Raw genomic sequence first — 22,075 nt, forward strand, 5'->3', positions numbered from 1 at the left:
ACACTTTCACCAAAACCCACAGCACAGGAAAAAGCGGCTCTTGGGAAAACTAGTCGGTGCTCCGTTTCCAGTCGGTGCAAACAAGTACTTGCTGTATGGCAGCTGGGGAACACCAGGCGCCGTGCGCCGAAGGGAGCGGCCCGCGACCTGCCCTCCAAACACCTCCCTCGGGCGGGGCAGGGCCCGGCCACGGCCGGCGCCGTTCACCACCCTTGGGAGGAGCCCGCCAGGGCTGAGGCGAGCCCCGGGCGGAGGGGACGGAGATCGCACCAGCCTGCGGCGCTACCCCACGCCGCGCCGGCACTAGCTCCGCGTCGAACGCCCCGCGGCCCGGCCCGCCCCGGCCCGGCCTTCCGCCACCACCGCCGGCGGAGCGGGGCCACGCCGGGCCATGGCGGAGCGGAGCAGCCCCCGCGCCCCGCGGACGGGACGCACCGGGGCGGTCGGGCGGTGAGGGGTGGGGCGGGCAGGCGGCCGTGAGGGGCCCAGGCGGCGGGTGGGACGGGGCGGGCAGCGGCCGTGAGGGGCCTTGGCAGTGGTCGGGCGGGACGGGGCTCGGCGGGGCGGGCAGGCGGCCATGAGGGGCCCGGGCGGCGGACGGGACGGGGCGGACAGGCGGCCGTGAGGGGCCCGGGCGGCGAGTGGGACGGGACGGGGCTCGGCGGAGCGGGCAGGCGGCCGTGAGGGGCCCGGGCGGTCGGGCGGGACGGGGCTCGGTGGGGCGGGCAGGCGGCCGTGAGGGGCCCGGGCGCCGGACGGGACGGGACAGGCAGGCGGCCGTGAGGAGCTCTGGCGGGTCGCTGCTATATCCCCGCCGCCGTCTCCCTTCAGCGCCGTGCCCGGAGCGGGGCCGGAGGGGCCGCCGAGAAGCCGCGCCGCCGCGCCGGGGCTGCTGGAGTGCCGTCGCTGCCGGTACCTGCGCACGGCCAGGGGTGAGCGGGGCGGGAGGGGGCTGCGGGGCCGCCGCAGTGGCTCAGGAGTCGCTTCCTTTGTCCCGCTGGAGCAGACTGCCCGGCGCGGCTTCCCCCCCGGGGCCCCCTTGCCCGTCCCGGGGAGCGGCCCCTTCCTGGCCGCCGGAGCCGCTCGGGCTCGGTGGCCCTCCGCTCCGGCCGCAGACCCACCTTCGCCCTTCCCCTTCCAGCCTGTTGCCAGATGGTGGGAGCGCTACTCGCCGCGCTGATCCTGGTCTGCAGCTCCGTCTCCTACGGCTCCTCGGGAGGCTACACGGGCCTTCCCAGCCTGGGGGGCATTTACTACTACCAGTACGGCGGGGCTTACAGTGGCTTTAGCGGAGCAGATGGGGAAAAAGCCCAGCAGCTTGACCAGCGTTTCTACCTACTAAAGCTGCCAATTGCGAGGGCAGCAATGGCCGTGGGAGGGTGTCTCCTGGTCTTCTCTTGCATTCTTATTGTGGTTGGTGTTCTACGGTTACCATGGCATTTCCCAGCATGGCTCCTACTTGAATGTGTCCTGGACACAGTGATTGCAATTGGCATGGTGCCTGCTCTGTACTATTTCTTCCATTTTCTGCTGGAGGCTTATAATTCATCAGTGTGCAAAGAGAGAGAGCAGCTTTATCAAAGCAAAGGCTATCAGGGCTTTAGCTGCAGCCTGCATGGGGCGGAGATTGCTGCTGGCCTCTCGGGCTGCGTAGCTGTCGTGGCATACCTGCTTAGTGCAGGCCTAGCTGCCAAAGGGTACAGAACAGTTCACAAACTGAAAAAGAAGCCAGTACAATTACATGAGCATTAGAATGATTCCTCTGCTCCGGTAATGGTCATGATTTTTACCAGCCTCCTTACTGAGACAAAGCAGTATGCTTTTCCTTGTTTCTGGGCAGTGCATCCGTAATGCTGTAGCAGAACGCACGCCGAGACAGTATAGCTCTAAATACAGCAGACTCAAGCTGTTCCTAACTTGAATTTGCATTATTGAATTATTAGTGGACACAAACTTAGTCCCATGGCTTGTCTTCATCTGGTGGCTGTCTCTTAGTAGAGAATGACTTGTCCTTGTGTAGTTGACTAGCAAGCTGCCTGTTTCACAGGTAGCCTTTCCCTCCCGTCCGTCGGGTGTCTTGTTCTCCTCCAGTGAGGTCTTGCTACGAGTACTGCTACTACATATTTCTGCTGACAGCTTTCTGTAGCTGAAACTGTCTCTACAAAGGGCATGTTCACCAAGAACAGAACTCTTAAAAATGAGTGATTGAGGCCCCATGGCTCTGGCAGCTAATTATTGCTTTCTTGTAGGTCTCTTGGAACTAACAGGGCAGTTTGAACGTGATGTTTATAGAGCTATCAGAGAATCCTGAAATAAACTTGCAAAATGCTGAATACACTCAGCCTAATTTGCAACACTGCCTTTTCAAACTCTCCTGGAGAGGGCACATTTTTGTATGAAATGGTCTTTTATATAACTTGTATACAACAGTTTTGCTTAAAAAGATGCCCTGATTTGGGATAATCAGACAAAAGCTTTAAGAGCTCAAACAGGTGGTTTAAGATAAAAGTATATTGTTTTCAAAATACATTTTTAATGTACAAGTTGGGGAACTGAGATGCTGCTCTTGTATTATTTATTAAAAAAAGGTGAAATTTACTTTTTAAAAAAAACTTTTGAAGAAATTTAACAGGGAGAAGAAATGTAGCACTAGATTCACAACATCATGCCTCAGAATGAAGTGTCACTTCACAGCAGTGCCCACTATGTGCACTGTCCATGTGAAGATGGAACCACCACTGGTCCCACAGACCAGTTCTGCCCATGTTAAAAAAACCCAAAAACCCAAACACCAAACTAAACATACCAGAAATGTGGTTTGTCTTGGATATATCTCCAGTTTAACTGGTACCAGTGACTAAATCCTCGCACTTGCCAAAACCATGGAACACTGTTGGAACTAGAGATACGAAAGTAAAACAAATGCAAAATAGGAACACACCAGGTACTCCGGGGTTTGTTTGGTTTCTCTTCCCTTTTAGTAGCTAGATGCATTGAGTGTCTCAGCGTGGGGATTTATGTGGACAGTCCACTGTGGTCCTCTTTCTTTTAATGATTCTGTATTTCCTGCTTGCTGCAGCTACTTTTAGAGAGCTGTACAGTACTATTTAGAGCAAGTTCACAGGGCAGGATTCCTCTGGTAGGATACAGAAAACTGCCTAATAATTGGTATTATGGATTTCACCCTCACAGTGTTCTGCAAGTAGCTTTTGTATGGAAGGCTGATGAGTGAAGTAGCACACAGAGCTTAGTAAAAGACAACCTAGAGCACAGCTGCTGCTAGCCACAGCTATGTTTGACTGGGATATTGCACAAATCCCCTCCAGCGCAGTAACGGAATCAGAATATATAGTTAGATGAAAGTAAAAATCTTTATTGCTAAGTCAGCTGAAAAGTTGATGCAAAAATATTCTTCCTTCCTGGACTGCTCTATACATCTGAATAAAGAATCAATGGAATAGTGTTCTCCAGTAATCTTGTTATTTGCCTCTCCAAAGCAATACAAACACAGGCCACAGTGCTGAAGGTGCATTCATTGGATAACCTACTCCCATACACAATAAAAATGGATTATTATAGGTGCATGCTAGAGTGGGATACAGAAAATATTCTCCTTTTTAAAACAAAAAAACATGAAAAATGGTTATTTAATAAACAGTGCGCTGCAGTATTTCTTTAACATGCGCTGGGTCATTTGAGTCAAGTTAAAAAAAAGGTAACATTTTAAAATGTGAAAAGAGAGGAAAAAAATACACTTGAGTCTTCAGACAGCAATGGAACAGCAGACAATGACTGCACAAAACCAAAGAGGTGAACCTACTGCCTAAAGAAGGCCTTTGGCAAGTGACACAAAAGCCACCACCATCGGGAAGGAGTGCAGAAATTCCTGAAGTCCAAGGGCCTTAGGTGTGGCTGAATGTCCTGTGTACTAGCAGAAGGATTTGGAGCCTCACAGCAGCCTGTACCCTGAGAAAGGGAAATACTTGCTCCTCCTTGGAACAGGATTTTACCCTCCCATCTAGTTGAGGATTCTGATGAGGTCCCAGCAATCTGTGGTGCTGCCTCTACCAGGCCTGTTCCTGGTGCTGGGAGCAACCTGGAGGCTATGCCTTATCCTTAATACTTGGGCCCCACTACTTGTCACTGAATATAACCTTTATGGGTTCCTTTTTGGAAGCTTTCTGGACTGGAGAGGGCAGACAGGTCAGTACCTTTAGTGTACCTGTTCTCAGTGAGCACGCTCATCAGCAGAGCTAGAATTACTGAAGAGATGGACAAACCAACTCACCAGCCTAACTTGATTGTGACTGCACAGAGCACTGCAGGCCCGGTATTGCTCAGCAGGGACGAGAGAGCCTGGTGACCCCAAGATGAGAACCTCTCTCTAACAGCAAGTCTGTTAACCAGTGGGACATTCTTAGTGATGTGGCTCTGTGGAGATGATGTATCTGTGCAAGAACCACATATAAAAATCGGGGAAGAGACTGGAGAACAGGAAGAGAACTGTGAAAATGCTTTCTATCTTCTGCTATGAGTCCTTCGCTAGACTTGCCCATTCATACATGTTCCAGTGCTCCTAGGGAGCTTGAAATCTAAGGTGGTATTAATAAGTAAGGTGAGGAAGACAAAGCAGCAGCTTGCTGCCTCTGGGGAGGCAGGAAAACAAAAGGTGGTGGTAGAGGGAAGCACTCGGGCTATGCTGCCCAGAGTAAGACAAACAGTTGATAATACCAGCTTAAGCAGAGAAAGCCGTGGACTCTACCTACTGTAAGAGAACAAGCCATGTTCTGCCATGACAATTCACACCCATAGAAAATAGGAGCTGGCTGTATTAAACTCCCTTTCTGCTTCAAAACCAGAAACAGCACTGGAGAAAAAAAGAAAAAGGCTAAGTAGGAACTCCTTGCATGCCATTCTGTCACTACCGTGAAGAGGAGCAGCTCAGGAATCTGCATGCTCCCTTGCACAGCTTTATTTTACTTAGTCCTTCCCCACTGAGCTAGGTAGAGCCATTCATGACTAAGTCCTTGTGGCAATGCCCAACTCTCCATGCAATGCTACTGGTTCAGACTGTTAAGGACACACTGGATTTTCCATGTAAGTGCAAGAAATAGAGACCTGATTTGCATTAATATCTGCCACTCTCCTAGTGCAAGGTTTGTCACAGTCTTACTCAGAAAGAAGAGTGTATTTCTGCATCATTCCCATACTGAACAGAGGCTGCTTTGCAGTCCTGTCAGGTATCTGAAAGTGTTGGGCTGGACACAGATAATTGCTAAGTCACCAGTGACAGAATTAAAAGTTACAGTCAAATACATTGGGATGAGCCTTTTCTGTGTACTCATATGAAGAGAACATGAAAGAAGTTTGGGGTTTAGTTTTTGAATCTTTTCTGCTGTTGTTTCTCTGCCTGAGGGATTCAAATGCTGCTGTTTCTGTGATTCTAAGAATTACCTTTTTTCTCCATTTCCAAATGAAACAGGCATTTAAACAGCCAAAATTTGTGAGTTTAAACTTTTTCCAAGGTTGGGTTGTTTCATGATTACATTGTAACAAGCACAAGGTATATCCTAAAATGTTGCGCTCTCATGCATGGTAAAAATAAATTTTTTTCGTAGTGAGAAGAAATTGAAGGTGCTTTGAAATCTCAGTAAAGCTCCATTAGATTTTGTCAAAAGATCTATATTGACAGAATCCCACAAGTAGTCTGCAAAGTATTTCCTTCTGAGCAAGGCCTGAATTTGATGAAAAAATATACAACTCAAGCCCCTCAGAGCTCTTGAGAAGAAACTTTCAAGTTTTCCTCATTAATACAATTAATAAAGAAGAAAAGGCACTAGCCCACATTACAGTCAGGATTATTGCACCACTGACACAACCAGGGCAGCCGCTATCCAGCTTTCTGCCAGCTAAGGAAGACAGATCTGCATGCTACAGGGGCAGTGGTCTTTTCACAACCCTTACACAAGATGATGACATAGGCAGCCAACTTACACCCTGCACCAAAAACCCTAATGGAAACACAATGCATCTGCTGAGTGCAGACTGGCCAGTTCACCGTTAGCAGGACTGTTTTAAACATCCTTCCCAGTGCTGATAAAGATACTAAGGTGAAAAGTTCTACTTTTCCTTTTGCATTGAAAACTAAGCAGAAACAAGTATGCTTTCACCTTGTTTCTGGCCAAATTGGGCATGTACCATGAAATGCAGGTTGCTGTGGATTTGGAGTATGACTCCTGTTCTCAGAGGCAAGCAAAGATGCTGTAGCTGACAGTGTAGAGGTTTATGTTGGTAGAACAGAGCACTGAACGCTTCCCCAGCATATGAAGGGCAGCCCCACTGCTCACTAGCCTTAGAGCAGCATACCACTGCTTACCACTTGGTTTCCCTTAGACCGAGTACCTCACTGAAACAAGCACGAGCTCCTGGTTTCATCCCATGTCTTCGGTATACAGGAAGCCTCTACTGTGAAGCATCCATGATGGAGGTGGCCAAGCTGCTGCTTAGCTGGGTCTGTGCTCTGCAGCTAGAAGCACTAGCTCTACACATTACCTTAATCAACCAGTCCAGAGCTGATCTCTCCTATGCTCCATGTGAAATGCATTAGTAGGCACCTCCTTACCACTCAGCTGTGTATCTTCCCATCCTGCATGGGCTGATCCCATCATAACCCTCACTCTACACTGCACCAGTGCTCATCAGAACACTGGTACCCTGAGTCCTCCACTGCCCTAACAATATCCATTGGGAAAAGCCCCCACCACACTTGCTGTGGAGCGCTCTCTCCCCTAACCCTAAATAATAAAGTGCTGGGCTGAAGGGGAGCAGAACAGCTTAAGTGCAATCAATAAAAGTGCTTGCAATTAATGTAGGAAACCATTCTTGGGTCAGCTTCATTGCAACTGGCTGTATTCTTTCAAGGAATAACAAAGTCAGGTGCTGGGGGCAGGGGGGCTGCATCAGAAATATTCACAGGACTCCAAACACTGAACATTGCCCCCTCAGCAGCCTCCTCACTCCACACACACATATGCCAGGCCCTTTTCTGCAAAGCTGGCAGAACCTCAGGGTTCAAGGAGTTACAGGCAGGTGTCGGAACACCTGCCTTCTTCCTAGTGCTTGCACAATTTCCAGACAGTCCCTAACACAAAGCTCAGCTGCTGGTCTGAGTGCTCATAGAACAACTGAGACTCTACAGTGAAAAGTGGACAGCCCAGACCTTAGCACTCCCAATTCTTCCTTGACTCCACTAAGGAAGCAGCAGATGCCTGTACTCCTTGCAGATCCCAGCTCCCCTTGGAGGGCAAGACAGCCCTTATGGGACAGAGCTTCCTGGGACAGACAGTGTGGGAGTAGTACTCGTAGGATTACAAAGCTGTGTCAAACTCCTCTGGCAGAGTCACTGCATGTTCCTCTTTCTGCTCCTGATCTGCTCCATTCTCCTGCTGCTGCTTCATTTGTTCTTTCACTTCCTCCTCCAGATCAGGTGGCACCACAAATTGATCTTCTGGCTCCATCTGGGATGGAGCAGCAAAATAGCCTGTCTTTTTCTTAGGTGCCTCTGTGGCTACTTCAATGAGGTTGAGGCTCTCCTCCAAGGGCACTATGGAGCCATTGGACAGCTTCTTTCCATAGAGACAGCATGTGGAAAGAGATTTTTGCAGTTCACACTTTTCCTTGACCCCTCTCTGCACAGTGTTGCTGTTTACACTATTCTGTCTCCGAATGATAAGGACAAGCCCAGAGTCATCCTCTGGCCCCGGAGCAGAGGAGCTGTACTCTGCAGCAGGTGGTTCAAACTCCAGGCCCTTTCCTTTACAGCAGTGGATGTCCACTTCTACCTCCACTTTACTGCCATTTGTCATCACACCTTCCACAGGCTGCTCATCATCGCTGTCCAGACCATTGTCAGACTGGTTGCTAGAGAAGGTGGCACTGGAAGGTTGGCGCTGGAAGATGCTTGAGGGGGGCACAGGATGTAGGCTGCAACGTCGCTCTTGTCGTGGTAGCAAACTGCCATCAAGACCAACAGCATTGTGTTCATCTGAAGCAGTAGAGCCCACCTCACTGCTAACCTCAGAAGCAGACAGTTCACTGCTGAACTCTGAAGCAATTCCACTGCTAGATGAAGGTGTTGCTGACTTGGTGGTGACAGAACTAAATCCTCCAGGACCCGGCAGAGTGAGGCCATGCATCTCACATGTGCAGCTGTCCTCACTGATGTTCAGATACACCACCATTGCACCTACATTGTCTTGGCAACCATAGCTTTGGGCTAAAGTGCAGAGTTTCTTTGCAGCAGCTAGCGGGTCATGTAGGTGGCGCACGGCTGAGACAGCCTCTGTGTAAGAAAGGTGTTCCCAGAGAGCTTTGTTCCCTAGAAGTAGCAGCTCATCTTGTACAGTCAGTGGAATGGAATTGATGTGTGGTTTGGGCAGGATCCAAGGATGCAAGTATGTGCAGCCCAGCATTCGAGTACAGCAAGTCACACCATTGACCTTATTGTCCTGCAGACAAGAGAAATAAGGCAGTAGCATTAGATCTGCTATTAGATCATTTGGAAAGCAGTCTTTCCCCTGCCCACGTACTGTTTTGGAGCCTTGAGAAATGCCAGTACACAGCTACAGTATAGGAGAAAGGGATCTAGGTCCAGGTACCATAGCACAGATGTTCACTGTACCTGATGATCAGGTACAGTAATTGCCAATCACCCATGCTGGCACACTTTTATCCCACAAGGCTTTTAGTCACATTCTGAAGAATTGTAGCAAACTACTCTGAAATGTGCAGCTAGACTACCTGTAGCACATTGATTAAAGAATCTTACTCATGAGTCTTACATGAAACTTATTTTTTCAGTATAAGCGAGATAGTTGACTTTTTACTTTCTCATTGCAAGACAGATTATTACAAGACATTAAATAATTTCTGGGTATTTTCTGAACTATTTCCCTCTTTATTAACATATAACTGCATTCTGAAGTGTGGACACTACATCCTGAGGAAGAAAAGAACAAGTAGGTACCTCACACTACTGCTGTAACCTGGAGGTATTGCCTCCTTCCTGTTCCTGCTAGATAGTCCCCTGGCCAGCCTGGCACTAGTCTCCTGAATAGGAAATTGCCCACAGCTCTCAGTCCCTTTTCCAAGTCAGTGCATGCAGAGTACACAGCTTCCCCAGTGTTTTGAATTTAACTGCAGTTTTCTTAATTTCTGTATCCTCTGGGTGTTAAATGTTGCTGCTGCTGCATATTAAAAACCAGCAGAGGACACAGGCAAGGAAGTCTCCTTAGACAATGATATCACTTTTATCTTTCAGAATCCATTCATCAGCCAGTTTTTAAACCATTTAATGTGCTACATTGATTCCACAGTTATTTTTAGTCAGAGTGCTATGGAATATAGCACATTAACAGATTATCCATCAGAAACACTTTTACCAAACAACCTGATACTTTTTAAAAAGACCCACTGAGCATAAAACTAGTACGACTGGCACTGATTTCTTAGATCTTCACCGCCAACATTATTTTCCAGTTCTTTGGAACTTCCCTGTTACTTCCAAGTTTTTAGAAAGTTAACTTTTACAGAGTTCTCCAGAAATCATTTTAATACTTTTGCAGAAAACTAATGGATATTTCTGTCTTTTTTTGTGTTAAAATTTTTACCTGCAATATACTTTATATCCATGGTCTGCATGTCTCAAGGGCCACTAATCCTGTACCTTCACTGAGTAAAATGTGGAAGAAATCCAAAGGGAGTTAACTTGAGTCATACTTTTCAAGAAATACCGAAGATATTTTGTGGGTTTTGAGACAAGATGACTTCCCCGGCCCTGCTCTGTTCTTCAGTGGCTCCTCTCCACACTCACCCAAGTCATGCACAGTATTATGGACCACCCCTCCTTTAGCTCCACACCTATTTTCTTTCCTCTCTTGCTGCCCAAGCCATCCTTGGCATCCTGTACCTGTAGTTCTCAGGCCATAATGGGTGTTTTAGGAACATGTCATTCTGAATAGCTAATTAGCAAGAGAAGCAGAGCAGGAAGCAACAGACAAGTCACTTGAACACCTCCACGCCATCCTCTCCCCTGTAGTATTGTGCTGGCAGCAGAGCTCATGTATTTGTACCAAGCTTTTATGGGAGGGTGGAAGCTGAAGTGAAGAGGGTCCAAACCAACCTCTGTTATAATGGCTTTTTGCTCCTTGACTCTCTTGGCTTCTTCTGAACATTGTTCAAGGCTGAAGACTTTGGACAGAGGCAGCGGTTTTCCACTTCGGCACAGAATGGCTTGGCACGTCCCCACATTGGCCACCGTCAGAGAAAAGTTGCTGGCTGGATCAGCCACATCATGACGAATATAGCAAAGGACAGCAGAGGAACCCAGCTTCTGCCCAGCCATGCCCAACTTCCTGTTGGAGGAGAAGGTGTAGGAAGGCTCCAGACTCCAGTGACAGGCATTCTGGAGGGTTGCCTCACCCCATTTAACACATTGATATACCTATGCAGGTCCCACCAGGACCAGCTTGCTCACTGTCCTACCTGTGGGAGACCAAGAAGGTGTTGGACATGAACATGGTGTCTGACTGCTGTACTTCCTCCAGGAGCACATCAGCCATGGTGCACTGCAGCAAGCGTGGCAGCTCCTCGTTCTTGTCACCATCAAACATGCCATACACAGCTTCCACCCCCTCTGCAAAGCTCCCCAGTGCCAGGGATGACACACACAGCCTGTTAGAAAAGCATACAAGCAAAGTTACTATGTCTCAAAAGATTATATGGCCCCCAAAACCACAGCTGTCAGGCACCCTGCTGTGAGTGCTGTTCTCACAGGGCAGCAAAACCACTGTCCCTACATTCACTGCCCTATGGGATGTACAGCTGGATTTTATCATTGGAACTCCCAAACCCTCCTTGACCACACTCAGGAGAGGGCAACGGGCACAGCCAGCAAAAGAAAGAAAAAGCACCTCTGCTAGGGTGGGAAGCAAAGTCCAAGAGTCCCAAGATAAGCATGAAAACTGAGGGAAAGGACAATGCGGAGGCTTGAGTTACCAAGACTTAGCAAGAGATCTGGAGAGACAGAGGGACAGATGAGCTCTTGAGCAAAACAGGTCTGCTTGCGTGCTTTGCAGTGCACTCCATCTAGCACCCTGAGAAGACAAACTGTCAGCGTCCAGCAGACCACAATACTCACTTATTTCTCTGGCCTGCCATCTCAGCTACTCCATGACTCCAGAAGGTAGAGGCGAGAGCTGAGTCGGCCGTGAGGGAGGGTTTAGCATCAATCTTCAGTGTGGTAATGTGACTACAGAGAGAGAAGAACAGAAGTCATTCTCTCCTAGACCCCGCTGAACAGTTTGTGGCCAAAGGGCCCTGTCCAGTCTAGAGTTTTCAGCAACCTGTGGAAAGAACTGCACCAAGGAGAAGAGTTTAAGGTGTTGGCCTTCCGGACATGTCTGGCTGCTTGTGCCAGAGACAGCTGGGAGAACCTCATGCCACCTGAGAAATTGTTTCCTTGCTCTGATGATTTGGATCCAGACTCTTCCCTTCTACAAGATAGAAAGCTTCAGCCGCCGCAGGCAGGGAACATTATAACATCATGCAGTGCTGTGATACACACTTTACTATCCCATTTCTCCTCCTGGGAAGGGTTACCCTTCCCTGTGCAGGTCACTACTGGGTTGGCATCTCCATGGCTCACCTGAAGATGTCCAGTGTCTTGTGTTCTAGCACCAGGTTTGTGTTTCCGCACAGGTCCAACTCTTGCAAGGCACTTGGCAGTGCCTCAGGGATTAGGATTTCAGTTAAGTCATTGCAGCTCAAGTCCACAAACTACGGTATCAAAAAAAAAGCACAATGACAAAGAAAATATTTTCTGTTCTGTCATGTGATCAGTTACTCCAGCACTCCTTCCAAACATCGTATGACCCCACCACTGATTATATCCCACAAACAGGTCATGAAAATGGCTCTGACCTATTGGTAGAAGAACAATTTATAAGCAGCAAATAATCTGCAATAGCCAGGACTCCAATACTGAAAGAATAGGTCACACTAAAGATAATAGAAGGCCTATATATACAAACCTGCCTAGCTATATAACACTCCCTACAGTCGCAAATGGTAAACCAGAAATACACCAAGTCAGAGACAGATGGTAAAGACAAATGAGAGATGAGCTGTCTTTCATCAACTCAGAAAGGCGAGAGATCTAGAATGCATGTTCTGTGCCCTCCTCTTGGGTTGATCAAACAAAATGCTGGGATCTCCAGTTCCTCTCCTAGCAGTTACATCATTCTCCAACCCAAACTTTCCCCTGATATCTCTTTACTTTCTCCATAAGAATACCTGAATACGGGGCAAATGCAGAATCTCTGGAAAGATGCTGATTTCATTAGAGTGTGCAATAAGTGTATGAAGTAGCTTGCAGTTTGCCACTGTTGTGGGAATTGTTTTCAGTTTGTTGCCACTCAGATTCAGCTCTTCCAAGTGCTCCAGCTTACTAAGTTTGCTGAAAGGGAAACAAAAGAATACTGTATCTTATAGGCAAGAACTTGTCACTTTCTGAACCTGCAGATAAGGTATGCATAGACACTGCCCTTTATGAGCTACATTTCTAATTTATTGATAGGAGACCAAAAGTCCTAAGAGATGCTCTAATAAGAGCTCAGGGTCCCCAGACCTGGCTTGGATTTATGCAACAGACAGATCTCTTCACCTCTGACTTCTAAAGCATTAAAGCAGAAGATTGTAGTGTCTTAATTTTGAAACTGGCAAAAACGCCTAAGCTGTGTCAGTGTACTTTGTAGGAATAAACAGATTTACATGAAAGTGGTTGTTTAGCCTGACCAGTACCAGGAATAATCATGGCAAAGCTTGCACAGATGCAATTAATATCAAATGAATTGTGCTGACAAAATTAATACAAAAAAACCCTTAGATTTTTGTGCTAATGTAACCAAATGTGCTGTTTTTTATGAGACTACAAATTAAGCTAACACAGAAGTCTACCAGTATAGCACTAGCTCTCTACTATATTCCAAAGAAAATACATCTGATATCCCCAAAACTGGACTGCAGAAGATACTGAAAAGTAATAATGAATTAAGAATTCAGTGTAAGTCCTTCTAGTAGGGTTCTCTGGGGAGGCACTTTCAATGACAGTCAATTGATCAGTGATTAATAAGAAAAACACATACACACTCACCAAATTATACCTAGTAAAATTTGCAGATAAAAAATATGGTGGAATCTCAGTTTCAACATATAGTAATATGAACTACTGGTAACATAAACTTACCTTAAGAGCACCCAATTTAAATTAGCTAAGTAATGTTATATACATAGTAACTTGTACAAGTCACAATTAGAGAGGAAACAATCCTGAGAGACATGGCTCTGAAAAAGGCCCAAGTCAGATAACAGGTACTCAGAACAGAACAGTGTATAAAGACATCACCAGAAGGGGACTTAAGTAGATGCTCACAGCCAACATTATCTGCTTATGATTTTCAGCAGTGTCCAAGTTCTGCTGTCTACATATAGCCACAAAAGCATTGAAATTTGGAAAGGGTTCACAGGAACCCTCCCCACATACTAAGAAACTAAAAAGGCTGAGTATATTTATCATTATGCACAGACAGCTGCAGTTTTCTTAAGCTATGCTTTGAAAAATCATAAAATCACAGAATGGTTTGGGTTGAAAGGGACCTTTAAAGATCTAGTCGAATCCCCCTGCCTTGGGCAGGGCCATCTTTCATTAGACCAGGTTGCTCAAAGCCCCATCCAACCTGACCTTGAACACTTCCAGGGATGGGGCATCCACAGCTTCTCTGAGCAACCTGTTCCAGTGTCTCGCCACCCTCATTATAAAACATTTCTTCCTTATGTCCAATCTAAATCTGTCCTCTTTCAGTTTAAAACCGTTGCCCCTTGTCCTGTCACTACAGGCCTTCGTAAAAAGTCTCTCTGTGCCTTTCTTATAAGCCCCCTTTATATGTTGAAAGGCTTCAAGAAGGTCTTCCTGGAGCCTTCTCCAGGGTGAACAATCCCAGCTCTCTCAGCCTGTCCTCATAGGAGAGGTGTTCCATCCCTCTGATCAGCTTTGTGGCCCTCCTCTGGACCCGCTCCAACAGGTCCATGTCTTTCCTGTGCTGAGGGCTCCAGAGCTGGACACAGTACTCCAGGTGGGGTCTCACCAAAGTAGAGTAGAGGGGCAGAATCACCTCCCTTGATCTGCTGGCCACACTTCTTTTGATGCAGCCCAGAACACGGTTGGCTTTCTGAGCTGCAAGTGCACATTGCCAGCTCGTGTCTAATTTTTCACACACCAGTACCCCCAAGTCCTTCTCCGCAGGACTGCTTTCAATCCATTCATCCTCCAGGCTGTACTGATATTGGGAATTGCTCTGACCCACGTGCAGTACTTTGCACTTGGCCTTGCTGAACCTCATGAGGTTTGCATGGACCCAACTCCTCAAGCCTGTCAAGGTCCCTCTGGATGACATTGCTTCCCTCTAGCCAATCAACTGCACCACAAAAAAAACCCCTGAAACTACAAAGTTTTCATACTAGAAAGACAGAATGATATACTGGTAAAAAGAAGCAGATAAATAATTCTCACTGAAAAATAAGATGCAGGCTTATATAACTGAGAGCAACTGGAATAACTTAGTAGGATCACATGGGAGTCTCCAAGCCTCTTAAGTTTCTATGCAGAGCATAGATTTGTCTCTGTTTCAACTCCAAATCATAAGCCTTGTGCATTAATTCATAGATGAAATTATATGATCTGCATTGGGCAGGAGTTCAGGCAAGTCTGAGGGTTTTCTGGCAAGACTGGAAAGTGAAAGAATGCAGCACAGCAAGCTGCATGCCAGTAGCATTGAAGTTGCGAAGAAATACTGTCCCCCATCCCCACACACATCCACCACAGCTAGCAGGACAGGAACCACTGCAGCCAACAGTACCCTGTGGCAATCCGCCTTAACATGCTATTCCTCAGTGTGTGTGTAGGAATGGCAGGCTTTTGTCATCAAGCCACAGGGAGAACATCTTGCTTTGACACTGATTCATGTACAATCGCAGTAAGGCAGGCAACATCCTCCTGGTGAACACCATCTCGCCCACCAGCCTTACTTATTTACCTTGCGGGGAAAGTCTGTAGGTTGTTGTTTGCCAGATGCAGGATCCGTAGGCTCGGGTGTCCCACCAAGACAGGGATGCATTGATCTGTGAGGTTATTATTGGTCAAGTAAAGCAGCTGCAGCATGCTCAGACTCTCCTCCCCTGTACATGCAGAGGGCAAGGACTCCAGGCTGTTTGCAGATGCGTTCAGGTACCTGAGGCTAACCATAGCAAGTGCAAAAATCAGACTTCACATCTTCTAAACCACTCCATTAACAGCAGGAAAAGGAGCTATACAAATGCCAGTGTGGATAGAGCAAGAGCATCAGACAGGAGGCCAGACAACACAGTGTAACATCCCTACTCACATTAAGATTTATGAGTCTACTAATGACTTATTAGCTATATAGCACTGCGGATGCACACAACATTTTACAGTAAACAGTGAGTACTGAAGGGCCCATAGAGGGGGTGGGTAATACTGGTGGAAGCAGACTACATAAACTCTTACTCAGAGTCTTTAAAAGAAGGGTTGACTCATGTCTGAATAGACAGTTATGAAGGGTTGTTCATTTGTAAGAGTCTCTCTCGCTGTTCTCCAATGACCTGATGTACTTTCTGCTACAATATCTGAAAACCTGTATGGCTTCTTTCCTTTGCACCTGAATTTATGCAGTACTTTTAAAGACAAAGCTCTTCAGGCAGTAACATGATCTTAGAAACAGTTGCAACTGAAGCAAATTCTTTGGTTGGCTGTTGGACTAGGCAGGCCTCTGTTTTGCTGTAATTAAACAGTAACATGGACTGATTCCCTCAAATCAGCTTGATGACTTCCCTATGCCACCTGAATTACCTCCTCATAAAGTGCACATCTCATTATCTCTTACACAAATGGCATCTTGCAAGGACAGTCACACAGATGCCACTATTGGCCTTTAGAGCTCCAAAGGTTAACACAGACAAAAGATGCTTGGTACTGCTACTCACTTCAGAGCCTTGACAAAAAGCGTCTCTGGGAGTTTAGTCAACAGGTTGTGCTGAAGGTCCAGCACCTCCAGTGGAATGTGTTCTAGAAGAGGTGGAAGGCTCTGCAGACGATTGTGCCCCACCATCAACTTCCGAAGGCTCAAGCTGCTGAGGATCCTAGAAAGACACAGGAGTTTCTGTATCAGCTTGGTTCACTCCTCTTCACACCCGCAGAGTAGGAAAAGGTAGTATTTAATCCGTTATAATTTGACTGTACAGCAGAGAAAAATTAAAACACACTGATCTATAAAATGTAAACAATGACAAAGCAGAAAAACACACACTGTAAGGTGCCTCAGTCACTCTGAATGCTTGGAAGTGCATCTACATTTCCCTCTATGCTACTGCAGATCAGTAACTTGTGATATGAGTCAGTCTGTGTGCATATGCCTAGCATTCTCTCAAGCAGACAAAAAAAGAGAAGTCACAAAGGATGAATTTAAATGCCTGTTTTCACTTGTAGGCAGAAAGAAGTGCTTCCCCTGGGCAACTTAAATTCAGAGCTTTAACTGGCTGCTTAGCACTGCTGTATTACTTTTGAGGCTGTTGTCACATTCTCCAGAACTGCAGTGCTTACTGAAGGAAAAGGCCTCTATCCCCATGAACTGCAGAGAACTGCTTGCACGAATTTTGAGAAAGGATAACTCAACACATCTGGACATAGCCTAGAACCACCCTGCTCATTTGTGTGAAGTGATAATTTGGGACTACATTCTGAGAGCCCTGTACAGAACAGCTTTGAATCACGAAATGCTAAAGCTGCATTAGTGCACTGATCCATGTGGGCCAATTAATTCCGTTTCTCTCTGTATGCTGTGGCTTCTCAAAGCTGAATGAGGAAAAAAAACCCATTCAAACGCAGATACAGCAATTTCCTTATTCAAGCTGACTCATCGAGAGCTGGCTTGGGTATCTCCACTCAACACTGTCACACACTGCTTTGATACAGTTCTGTTTTCGGACAACTAAGTTGTAAAAGACAACTTCACGGTGAACTATATCCCCTTATGAGAGGCTCTTTAAGCTTTAGTCTGCTGGATTAACCTGATCAATGGCTGAAAGTCAACCCTGGTAAAGTTCTAACTGTACACAAGACATATTTACAGTGTTGATGATAAACACATACTGCAAGAGGTCCCCAATGGATACAGTAAATTCCAGCACTTAGGAATCTTTAAAAATGCTTACATTTCTTTTTAGAATATATATTTGTCTCTGAATTATGCAGGCTCTTTTTGCATAACATACTTAAAATTTGGTCTTTTTCATCCATTGGCATGGCTAAAATTCTAAGTTCTCATTATTGCATCTTTGTTACACCCTTTTCTTGCTTTTGATGTATATAGTCTTGTCTCTGACAACCATTAGAATGTTACTGCTAAGATTACTTCCTATGCCTGCTGCTTTAACCTGCTGTCTGCATTTCTTCACTGTAATCCACCCTCCTGTTCAATTTCAATATAGCTTACCCTAGACACTGTGTCTCATTCATTACAGTCACACCCCCACCAAACATACTTGTTAGGCTAAGAACATTTGTGCTTTGCTTCTTCCCATGATATCCCTGATACCTTGGAGAAGTCATAAATATCTGCAAAATTATATTAGTTCTTGGCTCCCCTTTGCTGCATTTCTGCAGAAACTGAAAGGGAAACAGGGAGAAAGGAGTTGGCTGATGATATGTTGTGAAAGCTACCTTTGAGATCTGCTATATCGTATCTCTGTGATATCTCCCTATGAAAGTTAACAGATGAAATCTCTGTGGGGCAATGCAAGGCATATCAGGGCCTCACCTATGACCTGTGTTCACAGACACAACGGTAAGACACATAAATCATAGCAATGTGTTCTACTTCAGGTGCAAACAGCTGCAGTAGAAGCCAGAAGCATAGAATGAAATTACCTTGCCCCTGTTATTCAAGAAGCTGATTTGGAAGTCAGTTCTTTCAAACATTTGAATACAGAGTATTTTCAACGCTGCACAGAGAAAGTAAGTGGATTATGTCTCTGCACAACAAGGAATAAAGCAACTGGAATAGCACTGCTGCTCTCTTCCAGTCAGCTCACCATAGAAGAAAGCTCAGCTCTGTATAAGAAGAAGGTTTGCTGACCTCGATGGAAGCTCCACAAGAAGATTGTAGCTCACATCCAAAACTTCCAGTTTCTTTGCTTCACAGGCCCAGTCTGGGACACACTGCAGTTGATTGCTGAGAAAAGCAAGGGCGAAAAGCTAGATTTCAGCACTCCCTATGGAACAAACCCTGTTTGAATGCTGCATGACATTAGTGACAGCCAAACCAAAACCAATAGGCAGAAAATTAACAACAGTATCCGAGCTAGTCACGTGGAATTTATCTCATGGCTAGCTCTGTAATGCAAACTGAGCTGGTGCATGATTGGTAGAAAGTACTGATGCAAGGCTCTGATGATCAGGCTTTTTCTTTACAGCACTGACATCCCCAGAACAGGCCACCCTACACTATCCTGCTATTGTGCTTTAACCCAGAACTGAAGCAAAAGGTGATCAGGTCCTCTGGGCATCCTATCTTACAGGTCTCACAGTGCTGTTCCAAGGGCAGATGCAGGCAATGAAGCCAACAGCAGAGATCACTGGCAGCTACTCTAAATGTTTACTCCACAGATTCCCACCATTCAGCCCAGTAAGCTGCCGCAAGTTCAGTGGTCCCTGCTTGGCTTTTTTTGCTGATTACAGCCTACAGCTGAAGGACAGCCAGTCACCGAGACAGGTCATACTGGTTCAGAGAGGCTTCTGGTCTGGGACACTTTCATCATTCTTTAGTGCTGAGCTTTCCAGTTCTATTGTGAAGATGGAGTACCTTCCCTCAATTGCTCTCGACTCTCAAAAGCTTAAAAGCTCCAAAAAATTTCTGCAGAAAACAGCAAAGGTGTCCAGATACTTGCTTTATATTCTGTGGTGTATAGTCACTTACTGAGAGAGTTCTAGACATGTCAGTTGACCAGGAACTGGATAAATATTGACAGCTGTCAGACCTGATGAAGTAAAGCAAATAATTATGATTGCAGAACTTCAGAGGGAAAACAGCACAGAGAAGCAGACAGACTAGCTAGCAAGTAAGACTCATAGTCTTACTTCATGGATATTCAAGGTCTCTACTCATTCCTCCCAAGACAGAGTTCGCACTTCATACATCTGCCATATGGCACTACAGCTTCTCACTATCCCATCTCTCCATCTGCCACATGGGGCACCAAAACAGGGGAGAACTGTACGTTTATTTGTGGACTCCCAAACAGATGTCACCGGAAGACTAATTCTTTGGACAGTAACTCAACACTGCAGCCTGCCCCGTTACACAGCCTACGCCCATACATGCATATGTGACCCTAGGAGCTGACCTCAGAAGACCCATCACATACAGTCTCACTACTGTAACATCAGCATAAGTATATTTTTTTGTGTGTGGGAGAGGGCAAAGGGCTGTTTTCCTTTGTTCCCAGGCCTTGAAGGAAGAAGGCAGGTGAAGAAGGCAAAGAGACGTACAGTTGCTGTTGGCATAGAGGGCCCGAAGAGAAAAGCCACTCAGTGTCAACTCTTTCAGCTTATTCCGCTCACAGTGCAGCTGCTCCAGGCTGCCCAAGGAGCTCAGGTCCAGATCTGTCATCTGATTGTCTCGTAAATCCATGTAAGTCACAGATTTGTTCCCCTCCAGAGTGTCAGCTGCTGCTCTCTTCAGGTTGTTCAGCCTAAACACTCAGAGGTAAGAGTTACAAAGTCAGAAAATAGGACACTGAACACTGGACATCAGTAAGAAGAGAGAGGAAAGGAAAGGAAGAGTTCTGGTGAAGGCTAATGCCAAAGGTGAGCACAGTGAAATGTGTGAGGAGCAATGGTGGATTTCAGGCAGTGAATACAAAGAAAAACATTTCCTTTGTCTGCACTGCTATGTGAAACCATTTTACTCATTCCGCAGTGTTTAAGAGATTCCGAAGACCAGTCTAGAAATTAGAAGCCAGGCCAAGGGACAGCTACTTCGCACTGACACATGAAGTTAATGCAGAGACTAGATACTATACTGCCTTGCCACAAACAAAAAGTTCTTTGTCCCTTTCTGAGAGCTCTGCAGTTGGCAGCGTGGAGATTAAAGATCACATCTCGGGGCAGGTTCAGGCACAAAAAAGGGTAGGACAGATCAAAGAGCTACCGAAGCTCATGGTAACAGCATATCAAGAGGGGAAACTAGAGGTCTGAGTCACATTCAGTGGCTTCAGGTATTGCTCAGTTAACCTTGCTTCTCCAAGTGAATTCTGCACACCCTCCGAAACAGAACCCCCTAAAAGCTAAAGAATCAGTAAGAGAAAAAATTACACTTAGTTTATTGCAAAATGTAGTAGAGGTTACACAGGTCCTCTGCTGTAAATGGAAAGTAGCAATCTGGTTTATATATATATGCAAGTTTCCCTCCCTTACCTCAGGTCCACACTTTTGATGTGACTCATACGGTTCAGCACTGCAAGGTCCAGGGTCTCTAGCAAGTTCCCTGCCAGGGCTAGTTTGTCTAAGATGACGAGTTTCTCACAAATTGCTGGCAATTCACAGAAGTTATTGAAGGAAAGCCCGAGACAGCTGAGCTGTTGCAGACTCCCCAGTTCTTCTGGTAAGGATGTGAGGAAATTACCATCAAGCCAGAAGGTCTGGAGACTGCAGCAGTGAAAAAGAGAAAGTAATTCAGCAAAGAGTAGTGAACATTACATTTAGCATTTTCAGTGAATTTCCTCGTATAGCTAGCTGCCTCAGTGTGGCTATTTTTTAAAGGTACCTAACAGCCAATTTTATTCTTATACACATAAAGTTACCGGAGTACTTCTATTATGCATGTAATAGGCTTGGAACAGCACGTATGCAACACCAAATAGTTCCTAAATTATTTTGGAGGTAAACTTCCAGTTGTGCCAAAGATTATAAGTTAACATAAGCAAAATACAAATCAGTACTTACATTGTAAGTGAGAGATATTTACTTAATCACTTGGTTTTCTACAAATTAAGAACTCCTCACTTAGCATGCTGGACAATCTTTAAAAGACCTATGACAAACTAAAACCAAAACCAACAGCAGTAACAGTACAGACCTGTCTCATAAGAAACAATAAAAATCAACTGCACCTTCATAATCCAATTGGTGGAATTGCATATCACTATTATGGCACTTATTCACATCTATGGCACTTATGGCACAGTTTAATCACAATTTCTACCACACTAATGCACTGGTAACAAATTTGTACATTCTAGTTGTCCTTTCAGACATTCAGAAAAGAATAGGGTGGCTTTCTGTTGCAAGATGAATTGTTTTAAAGTTTGCATGGGTTTTGAGACTCAAACCCCCAAAATACAATTCCCTCATTATGATTATATTCCAGCAAAGAACTTGCTGAACAGTGTTTACTGGTGGTAGAAATGCAATCTGGGGCCATAAAAAGTTCTTATGAATAAGAACTCAAGGGATCAAAAAGATGACTGGACCCATAACTAAGTTGTAAACTTCTGAAAACTGTAAGCCTGCATACAGCTTCTTCCTCACAGGTTGCATATGGCTAAAAGATTGCTCTGGAAATGACTTGCTTACACCCAATGTAGCTGCAGACACTACTTTATTAAAGATAGAAGCTGGAGGAAGAGCAGGCCACAATGAACCAATAGCTCAGTGTCCATGTTTATCTAAACAAATGCAGTAATAGTCTTGCAATTAAATTTACCTAAGCTTAAGCTTTTATGCATTCTGGGTAGCTACTGGGAAAAACGGAGAAGGTTTTTACTCCAGCAAACACTTTTAAGACAAAATTTTCAGAGGGGATGCCCAAGCATTTCCGTGTTAAACTCCTTTCTAACACAAAAAGCAACCAATTCTGTAGAAAGCTATCAAAACATACTAGTGCTG

General features: G+C 45.7%; 2 protein-coding genes across 4 annotated transcripts in view; one reads left to right on the top strand and one right to left on the bottom strand.

Moving 5' to 3' along the window:
* The first annotated feature begins 224 nt into the window (after window positions 1-224).
* MARVELD3 (MARVEL domain containing 3) lies at window positions 225-2,333 on the top strand. The gene is made up of 3 exons (XM_030025251.2): window positions 225-450; window positions 832-932; window positions 1,142-2,333. Exons 1-3 carry the CDS (start codon window positions 392-394, stop codon window positions 1,750-1,752), a joined length of 771 nt encoding a protein of 256 aa, XP_029881111.1. The 5' UTR covers window positions 225-391; the 3' UTR covers window positions 1,753-2,333.
* A 1,019-nt stretch (window positions 2,334-3,352) lies between these two features.
* The window catches only part of PHLPP2 (PH domain and leucine rich repeat protein phosphatase 2), a 41,992-nt gene continuing 23,269 nt past the window's right edge, over window positions 3,353-22,075 (bottom strand). For all 3 annotated transcript variants that reach the window (XM_030025246.1, XM_030025245.2, XM_041125730.1), the window contains 12 exons: window positions 20,606-20,836; window positions 19,679-19,881; window positions 19,107-19,167; window positions 18,267-18,362; window positions 16,117-16,272; window positions 15,150-15,350; window positions 12,352-12,514; window positions 11,705-11,835; window positions 11,198-11,308; window positions 10,543-10,731; window positions 10,181-10,412; window positions 3,353-8,507 (listed from right to left, as the gene is read on the bottom strand). In XM_030025246.1, the coding sequence (XP_029881106.1) occupies window positions 7,368-8,507; window positions 10,181-10,412; window positions 10,543-10,731; window positions 11,198-11,308; window positions 11,705-11,835; window positions 12,352-12,514; window positions 15,150-15,350; window positions 16,117-16,272; window positions 18,267-18,362; window positions 19,107-19,167; window positions 19,679-19,881; window positions 20,606-20,836 (2,914 nt within the window). In that variant the 3' untranslated portion in view covers window positions 3,353-7,367. The remainder of the gene's footprint in view (window positions 8,508-10,180; window positions 10,413-10,542; window positions 10,732-11,197; window positions 11,309-11,704; window positions 11,836-12,351; window positions 12,515-15,149; window positions 15,351-16,116; window positions 16,273-18,266; window positions 18,363-19,106; window positions 19,168-19,678; window positions 19,882-20,605; window positions 20,837-22,075) is intronic.

Source organism: Aquila chrysaetos, chromosome 9 (genome assembly GCF_900496995.4).
Source record: "Aquila chrysaetos chrysaetos chromosome 9, bAquChr1.4, whole genome shotgun sequence".
Lineage (NCBI taxonomy): Eukaryota > Metazoa > Chordata > Aves > Accipitriformes > Accipitridae > Aquila > Aquila chrysaetos.